General features: G+C 38.9%; 1 protein-coding gene across 7 annotated transcripts in view; it reads left to right on the top strand.

The window, feature by feature from the left end:
• The window catches only part of SMG1 (SMG1 nonsense mediated mRNA decay associated PI3K related kinase), a 114,605-nt gene that overhangs the window by 78,712 nt on the left and 10,555 nt on the right, over positions 1-25,338 (top strand). For 6 of the 7 annotated variants that reach the window (XM_024241383.3, XM_024241381.3, XM_024241382.2 and 3 more), the window contains 21 exons: positions 1,101-1,323; positions 4,453-4,699; positions 5,113-5,342; positions 6,956-7,204; positions 8,208-8,346; positions 8,431-8,540; positions 8,665-8,883; positions 9,455-9,645; positions 10,364-10,536; positions 10,684-10,963; positions 11,732-12,004; positions 12,461-12,695; positions 13,729-13,955; positions 16,512-16,662; positions 16,766-16,955; positions 17,126-17,595; positions 18,705-18,842; positions 21,089-21,241; positions 23,288-23,467; positions 24,227-24,454; positions 25,104-25,315. In XM_024241383.3, the coding sequence (XP_024097151.1) occupies positions 1,101-1,323; positions 4,453-4,699; positions 5,113-5,342; positions 6,956-7,204; positions 8,208-8,346; positions 8,431-8,540; positions 8,665-8,883; positions 9,455-9,645; positions 10,364-10,536; positions 10,684-10,963; positions 11,732-12,004; positions 12,461-12,695; positions 13,729-13,955; positions 16,512-16,662; positions 16,766-16,955; positions 17,126-17,595; positions 18,705-18,842; positions 21,089-21,241; positions 23,288-23,467; positions 24,227-24,454; positions 25,104-25,315 (4,518 nt within the window). Of the gene's footprint in view, positions 1-1,100; positions 1,324-4,452; positions 4,700-5,112; positions 5,343-6,955; positions 7,205-8,207; positions 8,347-8,430; positions 8,541-8,664; positions 8,884-9,454; positions 9,646-10,363; positions 10,537-10,683; positions 10,964-11,731; positions 12,005-12,460; positions 12,696-13,728; positions 14,033-16,511; positions 16,663-16,765; positions 16,956-17,125; positions 17,596-18,704; positions 18,843-21,088; positions 21,242-23,287; positions 23,468-24,226; positions 24,455-25,103; positions 25,316-25,338 lie in introns of those variants that run through there. The other variant, XM_054534804.2, reaches the window with a different exon arrangement.

The raw sequence follows: 25,338 nt of genomic DNA, 5'->3' as shown, positions 1-25,338 counted from the left end.
AGGGTTCCTATTCCTTGGCAACACTTCTTTTCTTTTCTTTTTTTGACAATAGCTGTTGTGATGGATGCGAAGTGGTATCTCACTGTGGTTTTGATTTGCATTTTCCTAATGACTAGTGATGTTGAGCATCCTTTCATGTGTTTATTGGCCATTTGCCTATCTTTGGAGAAATGTCATTACCAAGTCCTTTGCCCATTTTTTAATTGGGTTTTTTGTTTTTTTATTGTTGAATTGTAGGAGTTCTCTATTAGTATTCAGGGTACTAACCCTTATCAGATACATGATTTGCAAATATTTACTGCCATTCTGTGGGTTGTCTTTTCATTCTCTCCATAGTGTATAGTATTTTTTGATTTACAGAAGTTTTAATTTTGATGTAGCTCAATTTAATTTGTCTGTGCTTTTGGTGCCATATCCAAGGAATCATTGCCAACTCTGGTGTCATGAAACCCTTCCCTTATGTTTTCTTCTAAGAGTTTTGTAGTTTTAGCTTTTAAGTTTAGGTCTTTGATCCATTTTGAGTTATTGCTTCATTATTTTGCATGTTGATATCACATTTTCCCTGCATCATTTAATTCATTGAAAAGAGGAGCTGCCTCTTTTATGAGCTGCATTTTTTTAAAAAACAAAACATTCTTGGCTGGGTGCGGTGACTCATGCCTGTAATTCCGGCACTTTGGGAGGCTGAGGTGGGCGGATCATGAGGTCAGGAGATCGAGACCATCCTGGCCAACATGGTGAAACCCCATCTCTACTAAAATACAAAAAATTAGCTGGGCGTGGTGGCGCGCGTGTGTAGTCCCAGCTACTCAGGAGGCTGAGGCAGAGGAATTGCTTGAACCTGGGAGGTGGAGGTTGCAGTGAGCCAAGATTGTACCACTCCACTCCAGCCTGGCGACAGAGCAAAACTCCGTCTCCAAAAAATAAAAAAAACAAAAATTCTTTGTTAGTAATTTACTTTGTGAATATGTTATTGCTTTATTTAGACTTATTCCTTGGTACTGTTTACTTAACAGTTGATATATTTAAATTGTTTCATGTTTGTGTAAAACTTTAATGTACACATTTAAGTTTTTGAATAAAAATGTCTTCTTGGTCAGAGAAGAGAAAATTGCAATCATGCGGGAGAAGCACACAGCTTTGATGAAGCCCATCGTATTTGCTTTGGAGCATGTGAGGAGTATCACAGCGGCTCCTGCAGAAACACCTCATGAAAAATGGTTTCAGGATAACTATGGTGATGCCATTGAAAATGCCCTAGAAAAACTGAAGACTCCATCGAACCCTGCAAAGCCTGGGAGCAGCTGGATTCCATTTAAAGAGGTACAGAATAATCCCAAGCATGCTACTGAAATGGCACATCACAGTTCCTATGAGATACGAAATTTAAATAAGTGGACTCCTTACTTGGAATGTAAGAGATTTTGTAAGCCTGTAGAAGGCAGCCTGTGGCCAGTTGCTTATAAGGAATATAGAAAAAAGTGTTTCTGTTTAAGAATTTGGAAATCAGTGGACAAAGGGGGATGGATGGCAAAGGTACCCAATCTTTCATGTATGGAAGGCTCACACCAGTGAACAACAGATGAAGAAATTAGCCAAGGAAGGGGCTGTGACCCTGAGCTAAATATTGGTTGCCTGCTTTATTTACCTCATTAAAGATAAGAAATTTAACTTTGTGTCTATGTAGTTTTTCATGAGGAGAGCATTCAGTATTTCTAACAGATAAAATAGTCGCTTAAAACAACATAAAGTTTTACAAGTAGTTCTGGAATCAATTCCACGTATGCTGCGTGGGATGATTAGTGTAGTCACATGTTTGAGAATCCTTATCTTTTATATTTTGGTTTTCTTAATTCTGTATTCTCTTAGGTCTTTATCTTTAATAGCAAATAACACCATTAGTTGGGGGAGCTTATTACTTTGTGGCTCCAGCTTTTCCTTCTCCCTCCCTCTTTTCTCTGTCTCTTACCTTTATTGCTCCTAACTGATTTCCTTACTGAATTTGAGCAGTGAGAAAGCTATTAAAAGATACATGTAGAAACAAAAAGTACAGCCAACTTTAGCAAATGCAAGGTGCTAAATTCAGAGCAAATAGCTAGAAGTACAAGAAAGAAAACTAACATGAAGGATGAAGTTTATTATGTGTTCTTGCCAAAACTCGAGTTTCTGTGTGTGTATGTGTGTGTAGGTGGGCGGGGGGGTGTTGTTTTTTTTTTGTTTGGTTGGTTTTTTTTTTTGAGATGGAGTGTGTGTGTGTGTGTGTGTGTGTGTGTGTGTGTGTGTGTGTGTGTGTGTGTGTGTGTTGGTTGGTTTTTTTTTTTGAGATGGAGTGTGTGTGTGTGTGTGTGTGTGTGTGTGTGTGTGTGTGTGTGTGTGTGTGTGTGTGTGTGTGTGTGTGTGTGTGTGTGTGTGTGTGTGTGTGTGTGTGTGTGTGTGTGTAGGGGGAGGGTGTTGTTGTTTTTTTTGTTTGTTTGTTTTTTTTTTGAGATGGAGTCTCTGTTGCCCAGGCTGGAGTGAGTGGCATGATCTTGGCTCACTGCAACCTCTGCCTCCTGGGTTTAAGTGATTCTCCTGCCTCAGCCACCTGTGTAGCTGGGATTACAGGCACACACCACCACGCTTGGCTAATTGTTGTACTTTTAGTAGAGACGGAGTGTCACTATGTTGGCCAGGCTGGTCTCGAACTCCTGGCCTCAAGTGATCCACCCTCCTTGGCCTCCCAAAGTGCTGGGATTACAGGTGTGAGCCACTGCTCCCGGCCTGCGTTTCCTTGTGTTCTAAGACCAGTTTCTTGTTTCTTTGTTTCCTTTTCAGTAAATCAAGTTAGAAAATCAGAAGACAATATAGGAGGAAACCCTGTAAACCCTATGTGTGTGCGCACATGTGTGTGTGTGTGTATAATAAATCACAGAAAATTTTTAAAATGATTTTGTACATTTAAAGAATAATTTTAAAAATTAAGAATACCTGTGTCTCTTTTAGATATAGTACAGCTCAAAAAAAAGGAATTACCTAAAGAAATTAAACTTTATAGAAGTCCTACTTCTCTCCCTAATTTTATCTCCCCACCCACAACCAGTTTTCTGAGTTTTAATTAATCACTATCTACTTTTTAAAAAACAGTTTTTGTTTATAGATGCATTTCTAAATGACACTGTTTAGTTTCTGCCTGTTTTTGAACTTCTACGAATGAGATCATATTGTGTGTACGTCTGCTTCTTTTTACTGCCATATTGGATCGGTATTAAGTTTTAAAATAATTGATCAATTTTTTTGTGTGTGTTTGTGTAGCTAAACAATGATCTGTTATATGAAAATACCACAATTTATTCTTTTGTCATTTGGCACTTGGGGTGTTTCCAATTGGTTTTTTTCTTTTTATGAACAGAGCTTGCTAAAAATTGCTTTACATTTTTTCACATGGAAGCGGAGTCCAGAATTTGTTAATTTGGGTGCGTATTATTGAGTTCGCTGTATGTAACAACGCAACTGTACATACAGTCTGTTCCCTGTGATTATTAGAAAGTATTATAGGGCTTTTCTGCAAACCTCAAGTGGTCAGACCTAAATGGTTACTTCTCTGTTAAAAATGTTCTTACTTGTCTTTGTCTTTTCTTCAGTTTTGTTAAGTCTCTTAGAGATCCACCAAATTTCCTCTCCTCCAGTTTGATAGGAGTAGATTGAGCCTCATTTTTTCTTGTAATTTAAGGTTAATAACTTTGCAGGTGGCTTTTTAAAGTTTTGTCAGCCTGACAGCCGACTGCTAGCTGTACCTAGTGCAAGGACTGGATTGTTTTGTTGTTGTGCATACATAGCTCAACATTGGGGAATTATTAATAGTTTGCTAAAAGCCCCTAATTGGGTGATGATCGCAGCAGTGGTTTCCTTCTATCTCCTGTGATTTCACTGCTTGTTTGGACAGAGGAAAAGAAAGAGTCTTAACAAAGAATCCTGTAATGCACATCAGCCCCCAGCGTTAACCCATCCAGGATGGCCCAGATCCCAGTACTGAGTTAAATGTAGAAATAAGAACAACAGATAGTTGTATGGATTTTAAAATTTAGTTTTGTTGTTGTTTTTGAGGCAGGGTCTCCCTCTGTCACACAGGCTGGCGTGTAGTGGTGTAATCTCGGCTCTGCAACCTCTGCCTCCTGGGCGCAGGTGATCCTCTTCTCCTGCCTAGCTTCCCAAGTATCTGGGACTACAGGCACGAGCAACTGTGCCTAACTAACTTTTGTATTCTTTGTAGAGATGGGGTTTTGCCATGTTGCCCAGGCTGGTCTTGAACTCCTGAACTCAAGTGATCTGCCTACCTCAGCCTCCCATAGTGCTGGGATTACAGGCATGAGCTGCCGCCTTGACGTAAAATTTACTTTTATGCCAGATTGAATGTGGAAGAAAATAAGTGTTCTAATCTAATGTAAATTTGTTTCTCCCCTCTTATGAATATAGATAATGCTAAGTTTGCAACAGAGAGCACAGAAACGTGCAAGTTACATCTTGCGTCTTGAAGAAATCAGTCCATGGTTAGCTGCCATGACTAACACTGAAATTGCTCTTCCTGGGGAAGTCTCAGCCAGAGACACTGTCACAATCCATAGTGTGGGCGGAACCATCACAATCTTACCGACTAAAACCAAGCCAAAGAAACTTCTCTTTCTTGGATCAGATGGGAAGAGCTATCCTTATCTTTTCAAAGGTAGGATTTAAGACTTCCTCCATTTTTCAGAAGAGTATTAGTCTTACTAATGCTTTGTGTGAGTGTGGGTGTGTATAGTAGGAGATTATTTCAGGCGAATTTCTGCATGTCATTATTAGCCTGCAGTGCCCTATATCTTATGTGCTTTTGAAGGGCAGTGGTTGGATGCCGTGCAGAAAGATTTTCCACCCCTACTTTGTGTATGAACTTGTACAAGCAGGACAAGTGAGGTACAGCTAATAATGCTAATATCTACTGCCAATATTTTGTCCCAAAATAGAATTCTTTAATGCTCTCAGTGTGCCTCATGGACTGTCAGTTTTTGACTGCCATTGCTAGTTGAAAAAGAGGAGTGGTATGCTCCCAACCCTGTTTGATCACCTATCCTAGCTATTTTAATTTTGTTTTCATAGGACTGGAGGATTTACATCTGGATGAGAGAATAATGCAATTCCTATCTATTGTGAATACCATGTTTGCTACAATTAATCGCCAGGAAACACCCCGGTTCCATGCTCGACACTATTCTGTAACACCACTAGGAACAAGATCAGGACTAATCCAGTGGGTAGATGGAGCCACACCCTTATTTGGTCTTTACAAACGATGGCAACAACGGGAAGCTGCCTTACAAGCACAAAAGGTTGATTAAATCATCTACGCAGTGTATTAGTCTATTCTCTCATGTGAAATACTTCTAGACTTACTAGACCATTTTTGCATGTTTATAAGTGGTTAAAAAAGGAAAAGACTTGAGGTCCCTAGGAGAGTATTTTTCAGGTACTTTTTTTTTTTTTTTTTTTTTGAGACACAGTCTTGCTCTGTCACCCGTGCTGGAGTGCAGTGGTGTGGTTTTGGGTCACTGCAACCTCTGCCTCCCAGGTTCAAGCAATTCTGCTACAGGCTCCCGAGTAGCTAGAACTATGGGGGGTGCACAACCACACCTGGGTAATTTTTGTATTTTTAGTAGAGTTGGGATTTTGCCATGTTGCTCAGGTTGGTCTCGAACTCCTGGCCTCAGGTGATCCACCCGTCTCAGCCTCCCAAAATGCTGGGATTACAGGCATGAGCCACCACGTCTGGCCTTGAGGTACCTTTTATAAAAATAAAGTTGTTTGCTTTTTTTTGGTTTTGTTTTTTAAAGGGACAGGGTCTTGTTCTGTTTTCCAGGCTAGAGTGCAGTGGTGTGATCATAGCTCATTGCAGCCTTGAACTCCTGGGCTCAAGTATTCCTCTCACCTCAGCCTTCTTAAGTGCTGGGATTACAGGCATGAGCCACCACACCCAGCCAAAAATAGTTATATAAGAGGCAAAAGTGATGGCATTGGGTTTATCTTAACTTGAGACAAATTTGGAGAGGGGGAATGTGTGGTTGTTCATCACTCAGTAACTTGATAATTTACATCTTAGTATTTTTATTGGATTTACCATGCTTTTAAATTAAATTGTAAATAATCGCTTTAAAACCCAGGTTCTTTTATATATGTAAATAAGAAGCAACTTTAAATTTGGAATTAATCATCATGGCATCCTATTTTGTACCTATGAATTTTATGCTTTGATTTAGAGTAGGAGTTTAATTTAGAATATATTTTAGCCATGTATCTGAGTGCTTAATATATGCCAGGAACAGTACTAAGCTCTTAGGATATTGAGATAAATTTTATACAGTCTTATCTTCAGGATCCCACATCTAGCTAAAGAAAATGCTTCTGATAAGGGTAGGTAGGGGAAAAGAGCATGAGTTTGAAAGGAGGCAAGTTTTAAACCTAGGCACAGGAGACTGCAGAACTGTTATTGAAGGGTAATTTCGAAATAGTAATTAGAGAAGGGCTATCTAAATTCTCATGTAATGTGTTTTTGAATTTCTGTTGTTAATTTTATATTAATGATTAAGTCGTGTGTGAAGAATGAAGTATGTGCATAAATTATGAACTATAATTTTAAAACTGAATTCTGTATTATAAAGAAGAAAGTAACTTGAGTGTTTAGTTTTGAATTGAACCTCAAGAAAATTAAACAGTAGACCAATTTTTCAATAAAGTGAATGGGCCTAATTAAAAGGTGTATATCATAAGAAAGATCCATAATCCAGAAGAATTAGCTATTTTGTATTAATACATGAAATTTAGCTGAGTAACGAGAGAATGCTACTGAAAAATCATTTTAAAAAATTCTACTTTACATACAAAAGGCACTCTTTTTCCTTATATAAAATTGATCTTTTATTTTTTTAAAAAATTGTTTTTTCTTAAGGCCCAAGATTCCTACCAAACTCCTCAGAATCCTGGAATTGTACCCCGTCCTAGTGAACTTTATTACAGTAAAATTGGCCCTGCTTTGAAAACAGTTGGGCTTAGCCTGGATGTGTCCCGTCGGGATTGGCCTCTTCATGTAATGAAGGCAGTATTGGAAGAGTTAATGGAGGCCACACCCCCGAATCTCCTTGCCAAAGAGCTCTGGTCATCTTGCACAACACCTGATGAATGGTGGAGAGTTACACAGGTATGTGCTTTTAGACTATACTCAGTAGTAGTATTTCTTTTGCCTGCTACCTTCTTACCTATCTTGTTTGTCCTCCTTCCCTTCCTTCCTCTGTCCCTCTAGACTTGGTAGTTTGAGATGTATATTTGAGTTTAATATTACAGTTATAAAGGCATGAACATGACTGTGTCCGAGGGCAGGATGGGGAAAGAATTATGGATGAAATGGAAAGGAGATCCTAAGTGAATTAACACAGGAACAGAAAACTGAATACCGCATGTTCTCACTTATAAATGGCAGCTAAACATTGAGCACACATGGACACAAAGAAGGGAACAACAGACACTGGGGCCTACTTGAGGGTGGAGGGCAGGAGGAGGGTGAGGTAGGAAAAAATACCTGTTGGGTACTACGTTCACTACCTGGGTGACAGAATAATGTGTACACCAAACCCCAGTGACATACAATTTACCCACGTAAAGACCTACACATGTCCCTCTAAACCTAAAATAAAAGTTAGGAGAAAAAAAATTTTTTTAAATAAAATCAATATTTAAATTTAAAAAAAGAAAGAGGCCAGGCACAGTGGCTCACATCTGTAATCCCACCAGTTTTGGAGGCTGAGGTGGGTGGATCACCTGAGGTCAGGAGTTTGAGACCAGCCTGCCCAACATGATGAAACCCCGTTTCAACCAAAAATACAAAAAAAAAAAATAAAAAAATAAAAATAAAATAAAAAATTTAGAAAGGGACAAACTAGGAAGGCTGAAGAAAAGTTTGTTTGTTTGTGTTTTTTTTAGTCCAGCATCCTGATAGCTGATTAACTAGGACCAATCAGGTCTACAGTGTTGTATGCCTGCATGACCACATGCAGCAACCTTGAGGAATGCTTTTTATTTGTTGATTTATTTTAAAATAAGGGAGTAGGTTTATGGTGCTTTGTAAATTTTGTAGTATCATGTCCATGTTGGAGGGAAATTTCTTAATGGTATTTCACTTGCTGCCCCCGTTTCCTTTCCTTTAGTCTTATGCAAGATCTACTGCTGTCATGTCTATGGTTGGATACATAATTGGCCTTGGAGACAGACATCTGGATAATGTTCTTATAGATATGACGACTGGAGAAGTTGTTCACATAGATTACAATGTTTGCTTTGAAAAAGGTAATATAAAAGTAGACTTTACATTTATGAGGGCCAAATGTTTTTTGGTGAAAGGGCAAAAATATAATGATTTGTCTTTTCAAGGTAAAAGCCTTAGAGTTCCTGAGAAAGTACCTTTTCGAATGACACAAAACATTGAAACAGCACTGGGTGTAACTGGAGTAGAAGGTGTATTTAGGCTTTCATGTGAGCAGGTATGCTGTTTTCTCTTCTCCCTTTTAGTGTATTTGTTAAATGAGCAAAACCTGTGGAATGAAAAACACACTTTAGTGATGAAACTTGTGGCAGACCTTATTTTGAAAACTCTCCTGAAAACAGGTTTTACACATTATGCGGCGTGGCAGAGAGACCCTGCTGACGCTGCTGGAGGCCTTTGTGTATGACCCTCTGGTGGACTGGACAGCAGGAGGCGAGGCCGGGTTTGCTGGTGCTGTCTATGGTGGAGGCGGCCAGCAGGCCGAGAGCAAGCAGAGCAAGAGAGAGATGGAGCGAGAGATCACCCGCAGCCTGTTTTCTTCTAGAGTAGCTGAGATTAAGGTGAAGCCCCGTGACGGAATAAGTCATTGTCTTCTTTTTATTAATAGAGTAAACATGCTTATCAAAATGTTGAGTCAAATTGTTTCTCTAATTTTTTTTGGCAAAACTAATGTATAATATTGAAATGGCAGTTAAATATGGCAATTTGATGTTAACTTTTTATTAGGTAATTCTTCCACACAAACATGCACAGTTACATTCCACACTCCTAACAGGTGGGTTCATGATTTGAAAAAATTATATTTCTTAATTATTGAAATGTGTTTACCAGTGATGACTGTAAATGTTCTTTAATTGGATAGCTTCCCTTCCCTATCTGGTAGCCAGGGATGCCAGTCTTGTTCTGGGTGACACTGGCAACTATTAATACATGGTATTATGAGATTGAGCCTGTCAGTTTATGCCTGTGTAAACTTGAACGCATTAGTTGTCTTTGTACAGTGGAGGCAATGCATCACCCCTTTGGGGTCTTGTAGAGATTTAAGTAGGATGTGCAAAATGTTCTTCTGACACTGTTGTGTCTCAAAATTGGCCCTGTAAGAGTCTTCTTAATCATAATATCTTTTTACAGGTGAACTGGTTTAAGAATAGAGATGAGATGCTGGTTGTGCTTCCCAAATTGGACGGTAGCTTAGATGAATACCTAAGCTTGCAAGAGCAACTGACAGATGTGGAAAAACTGCAGGGCAAACTACTGGAGGAAATAGAGTTTCTAGAAGGAGCTGAAGGGGTGGATCATCCTTCTCATACTCTGCAACACAGGTTTAAAACAGTGTTGAATTCTTCTAAATATGTGCCATTAATTAGAATTTTCATATTCATATAAACATCAATATGGATTAGAATTATTGTAACAAATCACATAAATGATAAAAACTGTCTCAGTGACTGCAACTTCAAAGTGTTAGTAAACAAAAATTCACTGAAATTTTCTGCTTTTATTATATTTAACTTAAATGTTTGAATGACTAATTATGGGAGATAGGTGGGTGTAGTGGTTAGAACACAAAACTTGGAATCAGAAAATCTGGGTTTTGGTTTTCTCATTACCATTATGTATCTGAGTCCTTACTCATTTGTACAATGGCAGCTACTTCATCTACCTCACTAAGTATTAAATAGGATGATTAACTGAAAGAACCTTATACACAGCAGGTGCTCAGTAAAGGGTAGTTGAATATGAAAGTGTCAAGCATTGCGTGAGGCTCTCAGATTACAAAGATCTGTGAAGCATCAGTCTCTAACCTTCACGGAACCCAAAACTTGGCAGATGTGGCAGTTTTAATTAAAATGTCATGAGCATGGTTGAGGGAATCACAGGGTCAGGAAAAACAGAGAAGTAAGGGACATTTGAGGAGGGCCCTCAAGATGGACAAGGAGTATACCAGACAGTCCATGTGTGAGCACATTCCAGGGTAGGAAAGTATGTGGAAGAAAACAGCAATACATCTTTTGATTTTGTTTGTGTCCCCCTGATTAGGTATTCTGAACACACCCAACTACAGACTCAGCAAAGAGCTGTTCAGGAAGCAATCCAAGTGAAGCTGAATGAATTTGAACAATGGATAACACATTATCAGGCTGCATTCAATAATTTAGAAGCAACACAGCTTGCAAGCTTGCTTCAAGAGATAAGCACACAAATGGACCTTGGTATGGGTTGACTTATTTTAGATTCACATGTGAAACTATGAGTTTTATAGTCATGTGTGTTTGTGTGGGGTCCTGGTTTGTGCTTGCTTTTAGTGACAGCTGACTTGACCCTGTTTTACTGTGATTAATATTGTCTTTTACCAAAAGGTCCTCCAAGTTATGTGCCAGCAACAGCCTTTCTGCAGAATGCTGGCCAGGCCCACTTGATTAGCCAGTGCGAGCAGCTGGAGGGGGAGGTTGGTGCTCTCCTGCAGCAGAGGCGCTCGGTGCTCCGTGGCTGTCTGGAACAACTGCATCACTATGCAACCGTGGCTCTGCAATATCCAAAGGCCATATTTCAGAAACATCGAATTGAACAGTGGAAGACCTGGATGGAAGAGCTCATCTGTAACACCACAGTAGAGCGTTGTCAAGAGCTCTACAGGAAGTAAGTTGATAGTGCTTAATTTTCTTTTATTTTTGAGACGGAGTCTTGTTCTGTCACCCAGGCTGGAGTGTGGTGGCATGATCTTGGCTCACTGCAACCACCATCTCCGAGGTTCAAGCAATTCCTCTGCCTCAGCCTCCAGAGTAGCTAGGACTACAACACCACCATGCCCGGCTAATTTTTGTCTTTTTAGTACAGACGGGGTTTCACTATATTGGCCAGGCTGGTCTTGAACTCCTGACCACGTGATCTGCCTGCCTGGGCCTCCCAAATTTCTGGGATTACAGGCGTGAGCCACTGCGCCTGGCCAATTTTATTTCTTATTGGGAGTGGAAGCAAAGTTGTATTCTGCAGCCTTGACCTCCCTGGGCTCAGGTGATCCTCCCACTTCAGCCTCCCAAGTAGCTGGGACCATGGGCATGTGTCACCATGCCTGAACAATTTTTATATTTTTTTGTAGAGATGGAGTTTCGCCGTGTTGCCCAGGCTGGTCTCGAACTCCTGAGCTCAAGCGATCCTCCTGCCTTGGCCTCCCAAAGTGCTAAGATTACAGGTATGAGCCGTGGTGCCTGGCCTCAAATGTTGATTCTGTCACAGTCATCAACAAGTCCTTTTAGGAAATTGCTTCAGCTCTTGGGACATTTTTATCTGTAAAATGTAGATAATGATTTCTACTCTTCAGGTTTTGTTTGAGGATTAAATGCAATATTATTTTGTATGTTGGGGGTGGTTGTGTTATAAATAAGCACCTCTTCCTTATTTTTATAGATATGAAATGCAGTATGCTCCCCAGCCACCCCCAACAGTGTGTCAGTTCATTACTGCCACTGAAATGACCCTGCAGCGATATGCAGCAGACATCAACAGCAGACTTATTAGACAAATGGAACGCTTGAAACAGGAAGCTGTCACTGTGCCAGTTTGTGAAGATCAGTTGAAAGAAATTGAACGTTGCATTAAAGTTTTCCTTCATGAGAATGGAGAAGAAGGATCTTTGAGTCTAGCAAGTGTTATTATTTCTGCCCTTTGTACCCTTACAAGGTAAGTTAGCCAACTTCATATTGGACCATTTCCTGTGTCTTATTTTTAATCCCAAACCTAAAATGTTCTTTTACTTTTCCTTAGTCTTGCCCAGTGTTACAGCTGCTTACTTGCTTTTCAGATTTTAGTTATCTTGGTTGTCTTTTGAGACAGGGTCTCACTCTTGACACTGAGGCTGGAGTGCAGTGGCACGATCTCGGCTCACAGCAACCTCTGCCTCCTGAATAGCTGGGACTATAGGTGTGTGCCACCACACCTGGCTGATTTTTGTATTTTTTTGGTAGAGATGGGGTTTTGCCATGTTGATCAGGCTGGTCTCAAAACTCCTGGCCTGAAGTCATCTACCTGCCTCGGCCTCCCAAAATGCTGGAATTACAGGCATGGCCTTGACCCGGCCAATTACCCTGTTTTGTGTATACATTTAAGTTTCACTTTACAGATATTTATCTCTTGTAGGCGTAACTTGATGATGGAAGGTGCAGCGTCAAGTGCTGGAGAACAGCTGGTAGATCTGACTTCTCGGGATGGAGCCTGGTTCTTGGAGGAACTCTGCAGTATGAGCGGAAACGTCACCTGCTTGGTTCAGTTACTGAAGCAGTGCCACCTGGTGCCACAGGACTTAGATATCCCAAACCCCATGGAAGCGTCTGAGACAGTTCACTTAGCCAATGGAGTGTATACCTCACTTCAGGTGAACACTTTTATTTTAAATATTAGTTTGTTTTAGATACTGAATATTGTCTTTCTCATCTCTTTAACCCAGGAAAGCAATTTGACTTCCCCGTTTGAATGTTGCTCAACCAGTCATTTAAAAGGAAGATAATTGTGAGATTTATAGCTGTAACTTGGTTACAGTTGCTCTTTGTTTTTTTGAATTTTTATAGCAGCTTTATTTGTAATAGTCAAAAACTGGAATCAAGTCAAATGTTCATCAAGCAAATGGACAAATATGGTACATCCACATAATGGAATACTTCTTAGCAATAAAAGTGAACGACACCTTGATAACATACAGCCACATGTGTGACTTACAATAATTACGCTGAGTAAAGAAAGCTAGACATTTCTACCCCTATAAATGGAGAGTGTATATATAGAGAAAAAGCAGATCAGTGTTTACTTGGAGATGGAGGAGGTGGTATGGAGAAGTGTGAGTGAGAGAGATTAAAAAGAGGAGGAAACTTGTGGAGTAATCGGTATGATGATTTTCTTGATTGTGGTGACAGTTTCATGAGTGTATGCAAGTACCAAAGTGTAACAAATTATACGTTTTAAACATGCAGTTTATTATATGCAAATTATACCTTGATAAGACTTTTTTTTTGAAGGGAAATAGAAGCCACTTATAACCAAACCAAAAAGAGAATAACAATACTAATATCACTATCAGAAATATGATTCCTAAAAATTAATAACATTATATAACATACTTTAGGGCAGTTCTTTTTGTTCTTAAGGTACATCATCCTAGGAATGTTTAATTATATGACAACTTTTTAAAGTCATTTGAAATACTTCCTGAAAAATTTCACATGACTATGAAATAGAATTTAAAAAGAAAATATTTAAAAGTAGAAATAAAAAGTAAACAAAAGATGTACTTACATGAATGAGTTGATGGCATAGTTACATAAGTTTGCTCTTAATGTATGGCTCTAAGTCTCCAAATGCGTAACTTAGCTAAACTCAAAAAACATTAAAATTTTTTTCTCATATATTTATAGGAATTGAATTCGAATTTCCGGCAAATCATATTTCCAGAAGCACTTCGATGTTTAATGAAAGGGGAATACACGTTAGAAAGTATGCTGCATGAACTGGACGGTCTTATTGAGCAGACCACTGATGGCGTTCCCCTGCAGACTCTAGTGGAATCTCTTCAGGCCTACTTAAGAAATGCAGCTATGGGACTGGAAGAAGAAACACATGCTCATTACATCGATGTTGCCAGGCAAGTGAATGCTGGCTGTGCCGTTTCCTCGTAAAAGAGATGGGACAGCCAGAGAAAGGGATTCTGAGCTCTTTAACGTAAGTTTACTTTTAGTTTTTAGAGCAGGTATAATTACTTATAAATGCTCATACACGTATCTTTTTAAAACTTTTTTATTTTGAAATAATTATACATCATGAGAAGTTGCTTAAAAAAAAAGTGCAGGCAGGTATTGTGCGTGCTTCATCCTTCCTTCAGTGTTAGTATCTATAGCAACACTATGAAACTGACAATGATATAGTCCACACTGCTTACTCAGATTTCACTAGTTATACATGCACTCACTTTGTGTGTGTGTGTGTGTGTGCAAGTGTATAGTTCGGTCACATACATACATATATCCTTTTAGTGCTTGTAGTTATGTACATGTACATACACACAGTTGAACGTGATATTTTTAAGCCATCTTGTAGAACCCCGTGGAGGCACCTGAAACAGTTTATTTAGCTAACAGAGTATACACCTCATTTCAGGTGAATACTTTTAAATTAGTTTAAATATTATAAGTTTGTTTTAGCTAATTGAATATTGTATTTTTCATCTGATTAGTCCAGAAAAGCAATCTGACTTTGGAATCTGTAGAGTTTGGGCAGTTCCTGCAGACATGCATTGTACTCAGTGTTAATCCCTAAGCTCCTTTGTCCCTAGTGACTCAGGGCCTCTTTTCTTTGGCGTTCCAATGTCTAATTCACAAAAGAAGTATAATTGAGAGAGTAGAAATGAATTGTAGCACCGTTTCCTCCCATGGGAAATTTCAAAGCTACAAGAAAGTAGAGAGAATAGTCTAATGAACCCAATGCCACCACCTTTGGTAATTACCTGCACTGGGTTAGTCTGGTTTAAATTTACTACCCTAGTTATTTTGAAACAAATATTTTTTCATTCTTAAATATTAATAATGCAGAAAGTGTACATATATATGTAATCTTATTTTTCTTGACTGTGGTGCCATTATTTCATGAAAAAAGTAGCAATAATTCTTTAATGTTAATTATCCTGCATTCAGAAATTTCCTGTTTCTCTTGTTTCTTTGGAGTGGTTATATTCATAGAATAAGAAATATATACATATATATTCATAAATATATACATATATGTGTGTGTGTATATATATATTATATATATATATATTTTGAGATGGAGTCTCACTGTGTCGCTAGGCTGGAGTGCAATGGTGTGATCTCGGCTCACTGCAGCCTCCACCTCCCGGGTTCAAGAGATTCTTCTGGCTCAGCCTCCCGAGTAGCTGGGACTATGGGCGTACGCCCCCATGCCCGGCTAGAAAAAGTGTAATCATTAATAGCATAAACAAATATTAGATTATTTATAGAACAGCTCTATCATATAATTTTTAGCAGTATTTAAAAAGTTAAATGCTAGATCTGTACATCTTTGTTTTGCACTGAATTTCAGACTTCATTTTATCTCTCTTAATATCCTATCTGGGTTCTCCTTATCCTCATACAGAAGAATGTTTACCTAAATGTGTACTTTGGGTAACAAACTTTGTGCCTGGATCTATGGCAGCCTGTCTGTGCCTTGTTTCAGAGAAGCTGTTTTTGGGTAATCTCAAGGAAAATCTCATACCATCTTACAGCTCTTTTTCCATTAGAAATTTATCTGGTAGTTTAACATTTTTAATTCTCTTAAAAATTCTTAATAGTTCCAGCCATTTGGAATGGTTTCTGTGTGTGTGTGATAAGAAATAGTGCCTGGATACATAAGCACTATATAAGTCTTAATGGTAATGTGAGGGGTGAATTTCTGAAGACCTTACATTCAAAAAATGTGCATAAATAAAAACCAAGCATACCCAAAACAGCAAGTATAGTTGGTTGTATTGTATCTTGTAGTAATAGTGCGAACGTACCTGACAATTTACTAGGTCCGCCAGCTTTAGAATGGTGTAATTTCTGACATTTTTCAATATGGGATTTTAAATTATGTCATATTTTGTGTATAAAAATGAGACTAATCACTCAAGTTTGCATAAAATTTAATCACATAACAGTCATTAATAATGAATTGGAATCATTGAAATTCTATTGTGGTTGACATGAAATACCATTTTATCATCATAACATTCCTTCTTTTTTTTTTGAGTTGGAGTTTCGCTCTTGTTGCCCAGGCTGGAGTGTAATGGCGCGATCTTGGCTCACAGCAACTTCCGCCTCCTAGGTTCAAGCGATTCTCCTGCCTCAGCCTCCTGGAGTAGCTGGGACTACAGGTGCCCACCACCACACTCAGCTAATATTTTTGTGTGTTTAGTAGAGGCGGGGTTTCTCCATGTTGGTCAGGCTGGTCTTGAACTCCTGACCTCAGGTGATCTGCCCACCTCAGCCTCCCAAAGTGCTGGATTACAGGCGTGAGCCACCGCGCCCGGCCTGATAACACTTCTTCTTAATGCCAGAAGGCTTTCTAGACTTCGCATGCAGCTGTGAGATGTACTGACTTTGTATGTTCCCACCAAAGGCATTACTTTTCAGCGAAGGTTTTAACTCCTTTTGTTTTCCTGTAGACTACTACATGCTCAGTACGGTGAATTAATCCAACCGAGAAATGGTTCAGTTGATGAAACACCCAAAATGTCAGCTGGCCAGATGCTTTTGGTAGCATTCGATGGCATGTTTGCTCAAGTTGAAACTGCTTTCAGCTTATTAGTTGAAAAGGTAAATGTGGACTTGGATTTAAAAATAATGCAAGTGCCATAAAGTAGTTGTTCAGTTGTGTGAAGAGTGGAGAAATGAACTTTGTTTTCTTTCATTTACATAGTTGAACAAGATGGAAATTCCTATAGCTTGGCGAAAGATTGACATCATAAGGGAAGCCAGGAGTACTCAAGTTAATTTTTTTGATGATGATAATCACCGGCAGGTGCTAGAAGAGATTTTCTTTCTAAAAAGACTACAGACTATTAAGGAGTTCTTCAGGCTCTGTGGTACCTTTTCTAAAACATTGTCAGGTAATATGCTACCTGTAAACATACTAGCTTTAGCTATGTAGCACTATGGAAGGGGGCAGGATAGAGTAGGCTTAATTTAATTACACATTCATGACACCTTAAATACTATAAATAAGCAGCATATTACCTGATTTTTTTCATGAAATATAAGAAATTTTTCCTTTTTGTAGGATCAAGTTCACTTGAAGATCAGAATACTGTGAATGGGCCTGTACAGATTGTCAATGTGAAAACCCTTTTTAGAAACTCTTGTTTCAGTGAAGACCAAATGGCCAAACCTATCAAGGCATTCACAGCTGACTTTGTGAGGCAGCTCTTGATAGGACTACCCAACCAAGCCCTCGGACTCACACTGTGCAGTTTTATCAGTGCTCTGGGTGTAGACATCATTGCTCAAGTAGAGGCAAAGGACTTTGGTGCCGAAAGCAAAGTTTCTGTTGATGATCTCTGTAAGAAAGCGGTGGAACATAACATCCAGATTGGGAAGTTCTCTCAGCTGGTTATGAACAGGGCAACTGTGTTAGCAAGTTCTTACGACACTGCCTGGAAGAAGCATGACTTGGTGCGAAGGCTGGAAACCAGTATTTCTTCTTGTAAGACAAGCCTGCAGCGGGTTCAGCTGCATATTGCCATGTTTCAGGTAAGTGTTTTTCTTTATAATGTGTTTTTCCTCAAGGTAGGAAACTTGAAAAATGGGGGAAATTAATTTAAAACAATACACAGAAATTTTTTTAAAACTTCCTGAACTCACACTAACCCAATGCAAACACACCATAGCATTTTGGCACCTTCTTTCCAATGATACTTCGTTTCTCTTCTGTATAGTTGAGATCATTTATCCTTTATGGTTTGTGTCCTTAGAATTTCTTTCCATCAAGGCTGTATAATAAGCATGATCTGTATTAAATATTGCTTTTTTTTTTTGAGGCGGAGTTTTGCTCTTCTTGCCCAGACTGGAGTGCAATAGCGCAATCTCAGCTCACCGCAACCTCCGCCTCCTGGGTTCAAGCACTTCTCCCTCAGCCTCCCAAGTAGCTGGGATTACAGGCATGTGCCACCACACCTGGCTAATTTTGTATTTTTAGTAGAGACGGGGTTTCTCCATGTTGGTCAGACTGGTCTCGAACTCCCGACCCTAGGTGATCCACCCGCCTTGGCCTCCCAAAGTGTTGGGATTACAGGCGTGAGCCACCATGCCTGGCATAAATACAGTTTTTAATGTTGAATTCATTCATATGTAGGTATGCTTCCTGTATTTATTTCTAAAGTAGTTTCTGTTTCCTTGATGCCCTGTTGATGTGATAAACAGCTTTGGGAATAAATCTGTCTTTATTTTGGAAATGGTTTTTAGAAGCCTAGTTTTGGCCTTAATTACTTAGGGGATGTATAACAGCACAGGCTTTGGGGTGAGATGGATTTGTATTCAATTGAGACTTGGGTATATAAACTTGTACGTAACTTCCTTAAGCTCTGATTTCCTTAACTGTAGTTAACATCTTCAGAATTACTATTTAAATGTTGCATGTGAGTGATCTAAGAAATTTATCAGCCATGTTCCACCTCAAGAAGACTTTCACCTGGATGTGATTTTTTTCAGTGTGTCTTTTCTGTTACTTCTCCCTGCTTACCTCCCATTGGCTGCAGCTGGGATTTTTTCTCTTCGCCAGTCCTAGGTTGCACCTCCCTTCCCTTATTTATCTAAACGCTTTTTTCCTGCTGATTTTAATACATTTCTTTTTCTTTGAACAGTGGCAACATGAAGATCTACTTATCAATAGACCACAAGCCATGTCAGTCACACCTCCCCCACGGTCTGCTATCCTAACCAGCATGAAAAAGAAGCTGCATACCCTGAGCCAAATTGAAACTTCTATTGCAACAGTTCAGGTGTGTTTTGCTAGATCTTCCTTCCAGGGCATTTTCTTTTTAGAAATAACCAACACTATGATTGTTAGTGCTCTGTTGTTCAGTGTGTCTATTTGTGTGTCCTTGGCTTGTAAGCCAGAAGAGCATAATTTTTTTCACTTTTGCTTTTAATTTATACCTATATATATATGTATATTTATACCAAAAGATATATAAAAATACATATTTTGAAAAATATATATATATAGGTATATTTATACCAAATATATGTAAAAATATATATTTTGGTATATTTATACCAAATGTATGTAAAAATATATATTTTGGTATATTTATACATTTTTTTTTTTTTGGAGACAGAGTCTCGCTTTGTTGCCCTGGTTGGAGTGCAGTGGCACTATCTCACCTCACTGCAACCTCTGCCTCCTGGGTTCAAGCGATTCTCCTGCCTCAGCCTCTGAAGTAGCTGGGACTACAGGCACGCACCACCATGTCCAGCTAATTTTTGTATTTTTAGTAGAGACAGCATTTCACCATGTTGGCCAGGCTGGTCTCGAACTCCTGACCTCAGATGATCTGCCCACCTTGGCCTCCCAAAGTACTGGGATTGCAGGCTTGAGCCACTGCACCCGGCCTATATTTTTTATTTCTTACTCTCCAAGGTAACTGAATCTTATAGTAACAGGTACATTTTGAACCAGGAGTAGGAACATACTAAATATCTCAGGTTTTTAATGAATTTGATAATTACTGTGCCTTAATACATTAAGGAAATTTTGATGATTAGAAAAACTTTGAATACTGAATTTGTTTTGTGAAATGTATATAAGTAGCTCTATTTTGTTTATTAGTAGTAGCTAACAAGCATGGGCATTTCTTATGTTGTATAGATAATGGAATTTTGTGATGCCTAAGGCAGCAGCATATTTTTCTGAAATATTATATTGACTGGATATTGAAAGCTATATACATAATCCTTCTACTTATTTTTTTACATAAGAGAAACTTGCCTTAATGAAAGTTATGTATATCTTTATATTGTCTGTCTTTTATACTTCATGTACTCAGTGGTAACTGACATTTTTCTGTTTTTGTAAATTAATAGCAGTATAAAATCAAGTATAATTCTGTGATGTTTTAAAGTTTTGTAATGAAGCTTTTTTGGAGCTCAGTCATTTGAAGATTGAAATAAGCTTTCTCTACAGTGTATTGGTCAGAGAAAAGATGTGTTTTCAACTTATAAGAATGAACTCTTCCTTTTTATGATTTTAGAGACAGGGACATGCAGGAAAGTAGAGGGAGTTGGGGAGAGAAAATGCGAATGCGTCCACCTGAAATGTTGAATAATCAAATAACTTTGTTACATTAAACTTTCCTTGTCATGATAATCTGGATGGATTTTTACCATTATTCATAAACTTGGCCAGGCATGGTGGTTCACGCCTATAATCCCAGCACTTTGGGAGGCCGAGGTGGGTGGGTTGCTTGAGGCCAGGAATTTGAGACCAGCCTGGGCAACATAGTAAAACCTCGTCTCTACAAAAAATACAAAAAATTAGTTGGGCATGGTGGCACGCACCTCTTGTCCCAGCTTCTCAGGAAGCTGAGGTGGGAGGATGGCTTGAGCTCAGGAGGCGGAGGTTGCAGTGAGCCAAGATTGTGACCGGGCGTGGCGGCTCACAGCTGTAATCCCAGCACTTTGGGAGGCTGAGGCGGGTGGATCACGAGGTCAGGAGTTCAAGACCAGCCTGGCCAAGATGGTAAAACTCCATCTCTACTAAAACTACAAAAATTAGCCAGGCACGGTGGCAGGTGCCTGTAGTCCCAGCTACTCGGGAGGCTGAGGCAGGAGAATCACTTTAACCCAGGTGGCAGAGGTTGCAATGAGCTGAGATCGCACCACTGCACTCCAGCCTGGGTGACAGAGTGAGACTCCGTCTCAAAAGAAAAAAAAAGAATTTGGTGTAGCATATTTTTTATTTTTTAAAGATCATTTTATTTTAAAATGAAAGTGAAACTTCCTTCTGTACGTTTTAAGATAATAAGCTGAAAGCAGTTCTTGCCTCTCTCTCCATACATGTTTGGCCTTAAATGTTCAAAGTGAAATCAAGGTCAATTCCGAAAGGTGATTGTTAAAACTTTTGTTTTCTAAATTACATATGTCCACCCTGGTTCTTTTGAATCTTTATTGTGTTATATAAAATACTCCACAAATAGGAAGTAGAGAATGTCATATACATTCACCAAGATTCTGCTGGCTTTTATAGGAGAAGCTAGCAGCACTTGAATCAAGTATTGAACAGCGACTCAAGTGGGCAGGTGGTGCCAACCCTGCACTGGCTCCTGTACTACAAGATTTTGAAGCAACGATAGCTGAAAGAAGAAATCTTGTCCTTAAAGAGAGCCAAAGAGCAAGTCAGGTATTGTGACTTACATGCACTATCTTTGTATGCACTTACAGGATTAGATGAGTAGCTGGAAGTTATATGTGGGGTAACTAGGGGAGCTTGAGAGCCCACGTTCTGGTTCACAGCCCTGGGAGGAGGGACGGGTGGACCTTTCAGGACATGCCTTAAGTTGAGCCCATAGCAGGTTATTTCCTTGGGCCTTTACTGCCTCCCATTTAAATATTAATTAAATCAGCCTCTGTTGAAAAATAAAGAGGTTTTAAATTCATATTTGTTTAAGGTTCTCTGGTTCTCTTTTATACAACTAAAGTGATCCAAAGATTTGGAAAGGTACTTTGAATATTATTTTTTCCACATGACAATAAAACGTCTTAAGACCTTGTGCCCTGTCGGCCAGGCGCCGTGGCTTACGCCTGTAATCCCAGCACTTTGGGAGGCTGAGGTGGGTGGATCACAAGGTCAGGAGTTCAAGACCAGCCTGACCAATATGGTGAAACCCCGTCTCTACTAAAAATACAAAAAAATTAGCTGTGTGTGGTGGCGGGTACCTGTAGTGCCAACTACTCAGGAGTCTGAGGCAGGGGAATCGCTTGAACCTGGGAGCCAGAGGTTCCAGTGATCCAAGATCGTGCCACTGAATTCCAGCCTGGGTGACAGAGCAAGACTCTGTCTCAAAAAAAAAAAAAAAAAAAAAAAAAGACCTTGTGCCCTTTCAAGAGGCTGTGGATTGGGCAGGGGGAGGAGAACCAAAAAAACGATTATGGACATTTTCAACTAAGTACAAAATTGGACTAATACATGATACTCATACTTCATACCTGTCGCCAATGCTTAACAATGATCAACTTAAGTCGTATTTTATGTCACCCGTACTCCCTAATCCTCCTTTCTATCCATATTTAATAGAAATCCCAAATAATGCATAATTTTATCTATAAATTTTTCAGTATATACCTATTAAGAACTATTTAAGAATGCATCATAGCTGGGCATGGTGGTATGTCCCTTTAGCTCTAGCTACTCAGAAGTCTGAGGCAGGAGGATGGCTTGAAGCTAGGAGTTCGAAACCAGCCTGGGCAACATAGCAAGACACTGTCTCTACCAAAAAAAAAAAATTTTTTTTTTTTGAGACGGAGTTTTGCTCTTGTTGCCCAGGCTGTAGTGCAGTGGTGTGATCTTGGCTCACTGCAACCTCTGCCTTCCAAGTTCAAGTGATTCTCCTGCCTCAGCCTCCCAAGTAGCTGGGATTACAGGCACCCGCCACCATGCCCAGCTAAGTTTTTTGTATTTTTAGTAGAGACGGGGTTTCACCATGTTGGCCAGGTTAGTTTTGAACTCCTGACCTCAGGTGATCCGCTGGCCTCAGCCTCCCAAAGTGCTGGAATTACAGGTGTGAGCCACCACACCTGGCCAATAAATTTTTTTTTTTTTTTTTTTAGCTGGGCATGGTGGCACGCACCTCTGGTCCCAGCTGGGAGAATAGCTACCTGGGAGACTAAGGTGGGAGGATTGCTTGAGCCCAGGAGTTTAAGGCTACAGTGAGCCATAATTAAGCCGCTATACTCCAGCCTGGGCAACAGGAGAGACCCTGTCTCAAAGGGAAAAAACAAAAAACAAAAAAACTAACCACCACAATATTAATCATACCTTTAAAATGAGCTTAATATTGCCAGATAAGTTAGGCAAGAATAGAAGCAGAAGGGGAACATTCTGACAGAAGTGTCTTCTGAATTGTGGATGTAACACAAATTGCAGCTGAATATGATAACAGCTTTATTGTGGAGTAAATATTCTATGTAAAAACAGTAATGTAGAAGATAAATTTACCTAATTGTTTGTCAGTGCTTTTGGCCATCTCAGACCTAACAGTGTCAATATAAATGTACATTTATTTACAGCCTTTATAAGGTTTTGGTCTATTTCCCAGACATTTTGAGGACCAATTCTGGTCCTGAATTCTCAAAATGAGGAAATAGTATTTTTTCATGTTATTAATTGCCACCTCCCTTTCCCACCTTCCTCCCATCTCCTCTTGTGGTTCCATTTCTGTCTTTACAGGTCACTTTTCTCTGCAGCAATATCATTCATTTTGAAAGTTTACGAACAAGAACTGCAGAAGCCCTAAACCTGGATGCGGCTTTATTTGAACTAATCAAGCGATGTCAGCAGATGTGTTCGTTTGCATCACAGTTTAACAGTTCAGTGTCTGAGTTAGAGCTTCGTTTATTACAGAGAGTGGTGAGTCTTGGTGGAAAGAAACTTGATTAAATAAGGCTAGTGTTATACTATTAAAATCAATTTAATATATACATTCAGATTACATTCATTGAGCATATACTGTATGTAAGAGGTTGTTATGGGGGCAGGGGGGACAGTGATGATTAAATTATTTTCTTAGCCCTCCCCTCTCCCAGGAACATATTATATGTTTAAAAATACAAAAAATGAGAAAGTGTAAAGGATCCTCATAGCTACAACCAAAATACTATGAAAGTTTAGAAGGGAGGAGAAAGACAATATATAGCAAATGATTCCAATGCACTGAAAATAGAGCGGCAGAAAGAGGGCTTATGGAAGATGAATGCTGGAAAGGTTAGTGAAGGCCAGAAATAGCAAGTTGGTAAGTTTGGCGTTTATATTTTGTCAGAAAGCTTAAAGCTGTATGTTAGGAAGTTCACATTTCATCACGAAGAGTTATTTAGAATTTAGGGACCTGGATTGCCAGTCATCTTTGTGATTCCGAATGTATTTCTCAGGTCTTAAACTTTAAGCATTTAAAGCCTGCATGATTATGCAGAAAAGTAAAAATCATCTTCTATATTTCATAGATTATTGAGATTATTGTTAAGTAACTTGTAGGTAATTAATTCATGACTTAGCAATGGAGGTTCTCTTTGTGTCAGCTTGAGTTACTAATATCTTTTGATGATGATAATGAAGAAAGAACTCATTATTTCAGCTGATATTCGAAGTCAAACAAATGCTTGTTCTATCTAGGACACTGGTCTTGAACATCCTATTGGCAGCTCTGAATGGCTTTTGTCAGCACACAAACAATTGACCCAGGATATGTCTACTCAGAGGGCAATTCAGACAGAGAAAGAGCAGCAGATAGAAACAGTCTGTGAAACAATTCAGAATCTGGTTGATAATATAAAGACTGTGCTCACTGGTCATAACCGACAGCTTGGAGATGTCAAACATCTCTTGAAAGCTATGGCTAAGGTAAGACTAATAGCATGAACACACATTTACTCTCCCTCTGTTATAAAATTTACAAGTAGTTTTATTTATAGGAAAAACAGTGACATTTTGTAAATTTATCTCATCACATCTTCCAATTTGTTTGTAACTGAGTTAACTTGTGTTTTCATCAACTATTATTTAAAGGCAGTAGTAGTTGTTTGAATTTCATACACAGAGAAACTAAGGCTTAAATAGATTCCTTTATTGTGATATAACTTGTAATAAAACCAAGATATGAACCTAGTCTGAGCATTCAGATATCTAGCTTGTCATTCTCTTTCTTAGCTATACCAACAAACCCATACAGTTTGCCTCCAAAATGAATGAAATGTTGTCTCTTCCTTCCAGTGTTGTACATAGTCTAGTTAGTAAGAAAACTAAGCCTCCAGAAAAGGCTATTACTTCATCATTACAAACAGTAAATAATTTAATTTTAGAATTTACTTTTACTTTGAATTTTTATTTGATGGTGGAAACAAAGTTCCTATAAAAATGGAGTTGAACTATAATAAGCAGTTTAAACACACTCATATTTGAAACATTTGTTACTTAATCACTAGGTGACTGTCTTGAGAGTAATTACTGATACTAAAACTATTTTTCTTAATCATTAATTTATCAATTCTAGGATGAAGAAGCTGCTCTGGCAGATGGTGAAGATGTTCCCTATGAGAACAGTGTTAGGCAGTTTTTGGGTGAATATAAATCATGGCAAGACAACATTCAAACAGTTCTGTTTACATTAGTCCAGGCTATGGGTCAGGTTCGAAGTCAAGAACATGTTGAAATGCTCCAGGAAATCACTCCCACCTTGAAAGAACTGAAAACACAAAGTCAGAGGTAAGAATGCCTTCTGGTCAAAA

This window comes from Pongo abelii, chromosome 18 (genome assembly GCF_028885655.2).
Source record: "Pongo abelii isolate AG06213 chromosome 18, NHGRI_mPonAbe1-v2.0_pri, whole genome shotgun sequence".
In the NCBI taxonomy this organism is placed as follows: domain Eukaryota; kingdom Metazoa; phylum Chordata; class Mammalia; order Primates; family Hominidae; genus Pongo; species Pongo abelii.
This window is presented reverse-complemented; position numbering and strand designations above follow the sequence as displayed.